Raw genomic sequence first — 9,091 nt, forward strand, 5'->3', positions numbered from 1 at the left:
ACTGATATCCATGACTATAAGTGCATTTGATTTAACTTTTCAAGTGTGTAATCTTAAAAATAAGTCATTTAAAAAACATGGAGTATTTGATAACTCCTCACACTAGTTTTTAAAATAACTTCAAAGTATATTTTAAATAATTTTTATCAAAAGTTTAAATAAAAATGACATTTTTGCAAAATATTTTTCTCTCGTCAATCCAAGCATACCCTACATCTTTTAAGGGAATTGACAACAGGTTCATACAAGTGTGTATATAACCTCTGAAACTACATATATTCATCTGAGAACATGTACATACAACCAATGAACTACAAGTATGAGTACAAACAACCTCTGGGAACTACATCTAGTGAATTGGTAGTAGGTACATACAAGTATAAATACATACAACCTCTGAAGGGTAAAGAAACAGCTCTAAAAGAATGGTTAGCTCTACATCTTCACAATAGAATGACTAAGGTGTGGTATCAAAGAAACAAAAAAAAAAAAAAAAAAAACCAAAAAAAAAGAAGGAAAGAGGTGTGAACATATGATACAACAACTCATAAAACAGAACAACGCACAACACAACATCCTCAGGCTAAGATACTCTAACAACATAGTAAGCCATTACATGTCTGAAAACATTCAGACATGACCGAGACTCCAGCAATATTTAGCCATTACAACAAGAATATCAATGTCATCAAGTGCCAAGAAGGTCTAGAAGAAACATCATTCAAAAGAAACGTGAGAAGTTTAAACCAAGAAGTTTCTTTATCAAATTAATAGAGCGAGAAGGCATTGCCATGCATGGGTTCTCTCTATGTAGACGAGAATTTAAAAGTCCCCGTTGTTGTCCCCGGACCAACTTTTGTTCCACTGAAAGAAATCCTCACTATCAAATATCCTTTTAAGCTGCAAAACAACAAAAAACGAGAGGCACTTCCAATCAGACACAAAGGTATTGGCGTGCTCTCCTATTGATAATTAGTATATCAACCTAAAGCTACAAAAATCTATGTAGATAATTATTGGCAACTGAGAGTAGATGAGACAGATTTGACATCAAAAATCTCAAATAGAATTAACTCGAAATGTTTTATTAAGATGAAATAAAACTTCATCCCTAGAAAAGATAAAAGTGAGCTTCAGAAAATGAAAATAAGCATGTAAGTTCAAACAAAAGAATTGAGCAACTCATTCTTTATTTAGGTACATAAGGTAAAACATAATACGACCAAGGTTACCCCAGTGACAACAAGAAAATTAAAACGGTAAGGGAGCATGGAACCCTATGAAGCATGAACAGTGAAGCTCGGGTGATTTTTTTATAATTGAAATAAAACACTTTAATAGAGAAAAACAGAAAGAAACAAGAGCATCAAGGAAACCAAACCCACAAAAAAGGGATCCTTCTAAATAGGAAAAAGGGACCAATCAAGCAAAATATTGCTTATTGAAAAACTTCGAAGTCAAAGCCCAAAGAGAAACATGAAACCTAATAAAGGCCCAAATATCATTAGACTCCCTATCCAACCATAACAAATGACCCTTCTCACAAAAAGATGGATAGAGGAGGAACTCTGTGGTCATATACCTCGTGCCCCTATGACGGGCAAGCATCAAACCAAATGTTTGGAAGAACAAGTTCTAAATAAAATGAGCAAATTCACATCACCAAAGAATGTGATTTAGGTTTTCCTCTGGCTTATGATAGAGAATACAACAAAATGGACCCAGCGCTTGAGGAATGCACTTGCCTGAGCAAAGGGGGCTAAGAAGAAGCAAAGACCAAAGGAATACCTTCCACACGCAGCTTTAATTTCCTGTTTATTGTACAAGAAACAACCACCAGCATTTGGTGCAGCACCTGTGCATTTTGCTGTATTCTTCTTTCTTTGGACTTTCGTTCCATCATATCCCTAATAACCTATCCAGTTACAACGTATTTACCGCATTGCACCTTTCTTTTATCAAATCTCAGGGACATGGTCTAATCATGAGGGTAGTATTTCATCATGGTGTCGGGTCCCAAGTTTTCATGGATTCCTTCTTTGTTACCGAGGTCAACCCCAATAACGAAAAACAACTTTTCTTTTGTGGCAGAAGTAAATTCTTTTCCCAAAATACAAGGATCGGGTATGATAACTAAATCCCATTAAAACAAAAGGTCTTTCTCCTGTAGACCTATCCAAACAAAAGATCTTTCCACAGCTTCTTTTCCTTTTTTTTCCTTTCCAGTCTAGTCATTGTCATCGTCAAAATTATCATCACTACTAAAGCTCACATAAGAGATATCAGAAAGGAAAAAGAAGATATAATCATCCTCCATTTTCTTTTTGTAGATGTGGACCTGATTTTCCCCCTAACCAGATTGTTGGGTCGGGAGCCTTGATAATGGAAGCATTTAGAAACCTCAAGCCTGCATTAATAATGAAAGAGTATTTGGAACCCTTGTGTCTTCTTTTTTCTTTTCACCTAAGTATTCTAAAATATTTCCTTCAATTAAACTGTTGGAACCCTCATTTTGGCCACTCAAATTTCCTTTAACTACGTATTTATTTCCCAACTCAGATTTTAACAGTAAGGAGAGAATAGAGATCTTAAGGGGTGCAAGAGAAAATTGAAAAACCAAAAAAACCGCTTACAAGACTAAAACCACCTTTGGTTCGTGTTTAAACTGGTTTGGTTTATGAGCAAAACTGATTATATTCAGATTGTTTTGGTTTGGAAAAGCCAGACCAAATATACCCAAACTGACCAAATGTATTTATATTGAAAATTGAAAAGTATAACAAATAACATGACAGTCCAGTTGGCTATCAAATTCGTTAAATAACTTAAATTCAAAGTCACATGTTCAAAATCCGTGAACTCTTTTTTTAAGTAGATTATTATACCAATCTCAGCATCCCAAGCCTAGCACTTGCATGGATTACACCCTCAATGGCCCAGGCCCAGTGTCTACATCTACGTGTATTACACCCAACTTAGCAGCCTAAGCCCAGCAACATAAAGATGGATTAAAGCACATGCCAAACCAACGGACCAAACCAACTAAACCATCGGCTGATAGGTTCAGGGGCGGTTCAATTAGACATTTTTCTTTATACTTTGTATTTTTGGCAGTTCAGCTTTGGATGAACCAAACCGATCTGAATCAAATCGATTGCCCTTCTAGATCTTATTAGAATTAGAGAAACTAGAACTTACGACTTTGAAGATAAAATTAGAAACAAAGGGATAATGACAAACTTTCCAGAGCAAAAACATATTAACCTTTTAACTTTTTCCAACCACATACAATACGACATATTTCATCTTATCTATCACATAATATTTCAAAACTACACGTCACAAAGTAGCTTTTAAATTAGTGAAAATCATTCAAATATTTGAAAAATTCAAATATAGTTAAAAAACATCTAATAGAAGATTACGAAGTTCCTAATTCTTTTATTATTATTTTAGAAAATGTAGATGTTAATGTCTTCAGTATCTTGATCTAGCATGGCATCAACGAATGCTAACCTTTATAATTATGAAATGGAAATATAAAACTAGTGGTGAAAATGAGGTCGGTAAATAATACCAAACGACAAAAGAAGGTAAAAGTATGGTGATCAAATCAACGATGATATTAATTCTAAGAACCAAAGATCTACCGAACACTAAATTTCGTAATAGCATCAATACAGCAAGTTTTAAATAATTTCATCAATTAGCATCAATGTTTTAAAAAGCTATTGAGGCTTACGCCTTGAGGCTCACCTCGAGGCAAGGCTCTAAGTTTTAGCCTCGAGACTCTCACAAAAGAAGCTTGCACCTTTGTGAAAACACATTGAGGCTTAAATCTCTATGCCTCGCCTAGTGATTAGAAAAATAATAGTCATTTGTCTAATTCTTAAAAAATATTAAGGTTTGAGATGTGACAATTTGAATTAAGACTATTTTTATCGTTGTGACCTTAAGAACTCTTAAGGCAAACATTTATAGTATAAATCAATCCTACTAATGATAATAGGAGTATAGAGATGACGAAGATATCCTTTTAGAATTTTTTATTGATTGAAAATTGTGGGGATAAAGTTTCTTTTTACACTTATATGACTATCATGTTTAGCATTACTTGGTCATACCAATTTAGGTTTTGGTAAAATGTTTTTAATTCACTATTTGAGGCTTACGCCTCATACCACCTCGAGGCTTACGCCTCACCTTTTGAATAGGAAAAGCCTCAAGGTTGCCTTTAGCCTTTTAAGACATTGATTAGCATAACCATATTAAAAGACCTTAGAACATCACAAGTGTCCCAAATGAAGCCTGCAAATCTACCAGAATTTAATTTTGAAAAATTGGTAAAAGGAAATGAATTGCATGAGCTTACCTTTTTTCTGCACCAAATCAGACCATGCTCCTGTAGGTAGAAGACGTACACCGGAGTTCAGACAATAAACAGCAGGCAAAAAGCTAATGATGAATCAAAGAGCCAAAACATCTGGGAGAGAACCCAAATGAACATGGAAAGCCGTACTCTATATAGTTTAAAGCATGTATGCTAAATGATTCAGCTATTCAGAAGTAAGCCTCCGCCTCTTCCCATAATCAACATCCCTTGATCTAGAACGATTTTCTTCGTCTTGTGATAATCTGGACTTGCTATGGGTCCTTGATGACCGTCCCCTTTCCCAATCCTCCTCATGCTCCGGTTCCCGGTCTCTATACCTATGATGATCAAAATATCTGTCCCTATCTTCCTTGTACCTATCACGATCACGATCACGATCCCTATCACGTTCACGATCATGATGGCCACGCTCATAATCTCGAGATCGTTCTCTATCCCTATCCCGATCCCTATCTTTATCCCTTTCACGCCCTATATCTCTATCATCACGTGGCCTTCTATCTGGCCAATCATGGTCAGGCCCTGGATCTTTTTCTTTGGATCTCTCTCTATCATCTCGATACCTTCTATCAGAAGACTGTGACCAGTCCCTTTCGGAGCCTCTATCTTTCTCCTTTGCAGAATTTGCCCATGCCCCTCTTTCATGACTGCCTTCACCATATTGCTGGTCAGAACCAGCTTCTTCTCCATAACTAGACTCGCCAGCTCTCCCTCCACCATGCTCTTCACTGCCCCATCCACCCATACTAGGATCAGACCACATTCCCATATTAGGCCCATCAACACCCGATGTTGGCATCATCCCCATTCCATTCATAGGCATACCTCTTCCAAAAAATGCTGGGTTCACATGAGGAGCAACACCAGGAAGACCAACACCCCCAACAGGGGGGAAAGACGATAAAATGCCAGAGAAAGGGGGAGCAGGAGCTCCAGGAAAAGCACCATATGTGCCCATTCTTCCCATGGGTGCGCCAAAAGATGGATCAAAACCTTGACCCATCATTGACTGCGGATGCAACAAAGGAGGGGTAGCGCCAATTCCTTGGCCAAATCCATTTCCACCATTTCCCATTATACCTCTGCCACCCATCCCACCACCCCTACTTCTCATTGGGCCAGCTGGTCCTCGACCTCCCATTCCATGTGCATTACCTCTTCCCCAATTACCTCTCCCAGAACCTCTATTGTTATCGCCACCTTGATAGTTACCACCCGTTGCAATGCTACTTCCACCAATTTTACCAACAGCATCATTAGGACCTCTCCTTGCTTGAGGATTAGTAGCTTGGGCCATCTGTTGGTTCCTATTCACTTGGGCTTCTCCCATCTTCTTAACACTAAACGGTGATGCATATGCAACAACACATGGACGTCCATTAAAGATATGCCCATTCATACCCTCCTTGCAAGCTGTGGCAGCAGAAGGATCATAAAACTCAACCTGGCAGTATCCTTTTGATTTTCCACTGGCTTTCTCGTCATAAAACTTGACCTCCTTCAACGGACCATACTTACAGAGTTCCACCTCCAGCTCCGCATCTGTAGTCCACCAATGTAAATCACCAACAAACAAAATCGTTCCACCGCCACCTCCCCCTGCACTCCCCATATTACCGAACGCATTTCCACCAACCCCGTTTACATTTATTACACCACCTTGCCTTAGCAAACCTTCATTTTCTACACTCCCAGGATTTCCTAAGACTCCGCTCTGAGGTGGTTGGTGGTGGTGCTGCGGCTGCGGCTGCGGCTGCGGCTGCGGCTGTTGCTGATGCTGATGCTGAGCCTGATGCGCAACTACGTTATTACTACTTCGCTCCTCCAACTCATTGGTTTTACTCCCTTGCCCTAATTCAACCCTAATCCCACCTCCGCCGCCTACAGGCGGCCCCGATCCCACCCCACCTCTGACAGCCATCTCATTCGTTCTTAAATCTGGAATCTGATTGTAACCCTCGGTTACTCTCTCCGAAACACTGTGCCCACCATCTCCTAAACCAGCAACTTCAGTCGCACCTCCACCAACACCAGGAATGGAAGCACCGGAACTGGGTGGTACAGGTGCAGGAGGCTCCATCTTGGGCTCCTCGGTCTTGAATCCCAAATCATCGTTCTTCCTCAAAGACTGAAGGAACCCTTCCCCTACATTAACATCGTTATACAAGTCCTCGTATTCATCCTCATCTTCGCCCAAAAAACCATCATCAGCAACAGCTGAAATGGCCTCGTTCCGATGAAACTGATCAATCTGATCCACACCCTCACCGAACCCACCCTCACCTTCATCCATTTCTACCTTCCTCAACGACCCCCTCTAAAGATCCATTCAAATTCAGAAATTGAATGCAGGCAACATCAAAAAGTCGGTGGAAGCACTTAGGAAACGAATTTCAAAGTAAGGAAGAGAAAAGGAGAAGTTAAAACTCAGAGATCGAAGCCCCAATTAGGGAAGAAGTGCAGAAGAAAAGAGGAAGAAGAAGAAGAACACAGAGAGAGGAGAGAGAAAGAAACCCTAATCTCGAATCGCGCGTGGAAATTCTGCCAATTTCTTCCTCATCATCTTCTTAGAATGACTTTCTCATTTGCTAAACTCCGCCGTGATAACGTTTGACGCTTACAATAGCGAATTTGTCCTTTTTTACTTTTGAGTTTTAATATTAGGGACTCAAATTTTATTTATTTGCTTTTAATGTTTTTAATTTGATTCAAAATAAACTATTTATCCTTAATTTTAAATTTTTTATTCTTTTATCATTTTTAAACATTATTATATCTGTTTTTTAATGTTCACGTAAAAAAACAAAAGATTATCCACCATCAATATTAACCAATACAAAAGAAATAAAACTAAATTATGATTTAAAATTTGAATCTTATTTATTTCATTATAAATTATTAAATTAAGTGATCTTTATCAAATATAAGATAGAAGGCTAAAATATTTATAAATATAGTAAATTATTAATCAACCCAAAAAAATCAATAATAAAATCAAATTCATGTTAATTGTCGAAAAAGGCCAACCCAACTCCCTCACGATCCATAAAATGCACGCAAAAATAGCTCACAAACGCGTGCGACCCGACTTACAATCAATTGCCACTGTCTGTGCTAACAGAAAATAGAGTTGTTCTAAAAAAACCGATCAACACAATCCAACCCGTGCAGTTTGGGTTGGGTTATCAATTCATTTGGATTGGATTGGGTTCAAATAAATGGAAATTTTATGAGTTAGGTTGATTCATGGTTCACCTAATATAATCTAAACTAACTTGATTTATTATTAATTTTAAAAAAATATATATTTTTTTATTACTTATAACACAATTATTTATATATGTATTGATTTTAATTTTATTTAATTCCAATATTTTTTTAATATTTTACTTTTTAACAACTCTTAAAAGTAATTTCTTTGCATCTTATAGAGAAAATTTTCACTATATAAATTGAAATTGAATTGTTAATCTTAATTCAATATATGAAAACAATTAAATTATATTTTTAAATATTTACGTTTTGCTTTTTTTTAGAACAAAATTTTAAATAAATGACTCGATTAACCCGAACCAACCCAACCCAAATATTTCATGGTTGGATTGGGTTCATTTTTTAACCAGGGTCATTTGGGTTGAAAAAATTTACCATATGAACGATTGGGTTGGGTCTAAAAATAATTCAACCCAATCCACGAAAAACATGGTGAAGAAGTGTTTCATCTTGTTCACCAACCAGCTTTCGTTTTCAAAAAACTCTCTTCCGTTTCATGTATTGTCATTTCTTGTTCAGATGGCGCACACTTTTCTCCATCTCCATTCTTCTTCTTTCATTTTATGTGAAAACGATCCATATCTACATTCTTTTCATCTTCTCGATTCTTCTTCTCGTTTCTTTTTTTTTATTTTTTTATTTTTTCTTTTTAATAGACAACTATCAGTCCACGGCTTACAATCTATCACGGCTTAATCACTCAACAACATCAACTCTACAAGATTATTAACTTATTATTACTAAACCTTTTCTTTTTATCAAAATTATCTCTAACAGTAAGTAATAGAAGTCCATCAGAGTGAAAAAGATCAAATCTTCAAGTTATTTTAACTTTTCTCTCGTTACTTACTCATTCTTGCTTTTCTTCCATTTAATTACTCTGATAGCTTAAAATCAACGGCTTGATAGGCTACGAAGTACTCTATCACTATGTATTCCTTGTTTTTTCCTATTCTAATTAACCAAAATTTGTGAACAGATGGTTAAAAAAAAATGAAAAATGAAAAATGAAAGCGAAGATATAATGCAGAACTTGTAAACATTTTGTTTTGTTTGAAGAGAGTTGTTAGTAGATAATGTTCATAGTTTTGTTTCTTATAGATAGTTGTCTATCATTGATAGACGGTGATAGTGGTCTATCATTGTCTATCGTTGTCTATAGTGATGGACTACTAACATTGTCTATCAGTGATAGATCATGATAGTATTCTATCAATCTATATCATTAGATAGAACTAAACTTTTAAGTCCCGTTTGGTAACCATTTTGTTTTTTTATTTTTATTTTTGAAAATTAAGACTTCGGACACTACTTCCACCTCCAAGTTTCTTCCTTTGTTATCCACTTTTCACTAATAGTTTAAAAAACCAAGCCAAATTTTGAAAATTAAAAAAAGTTGTTTTCAAAAAGTTGTTTTTGTTTTTG

General features: G+C 36.4%; 1 protein-coding gene across 1 annotated transcript; it reads right to left on the minus strand.

Moving 5' to 3' along the window:
* Positions 1-510: 510 nt before the first annotated feature.
* Positions 511-6,977, minus strand: LOC120085275 (uncharacterized). Its single transcript, XM_039041185.2, has 2 exons — positions 4,373-6,977; positions 511-900 (listed from the first exon to the last, which is right to left on the minus strand). Exon 1 carries the CDS (start codon positions 6,684-6,686, stop codon positions 4,557-4,559), a length of 2,130 nt encoding a protein of 709 aa, XP_038897113.2. The 5' UTR covers positions 6,687-6,977; the 3' UTR covers positions 511-900; positions 4,373-4,556.
* Positions 6,978-9,091: the final 2,114 nt, after the last annotated feature.

Source organism: Benincasa hispida, chromosome 9 (assembly GCF_027475165.1).
Source record: "Benincasa hispida cultivar pf3 chromosome 9, pf3_genome.v1.1, whole genome shotgun sequence".
Classification (NCBI taxonomy): Eukaryota; Viridiplantae; Streptophyta; class Magnoliopsida; order Cucurbitales; family Cucurbitaceae; genus Benincasa; species Benincasa hispida.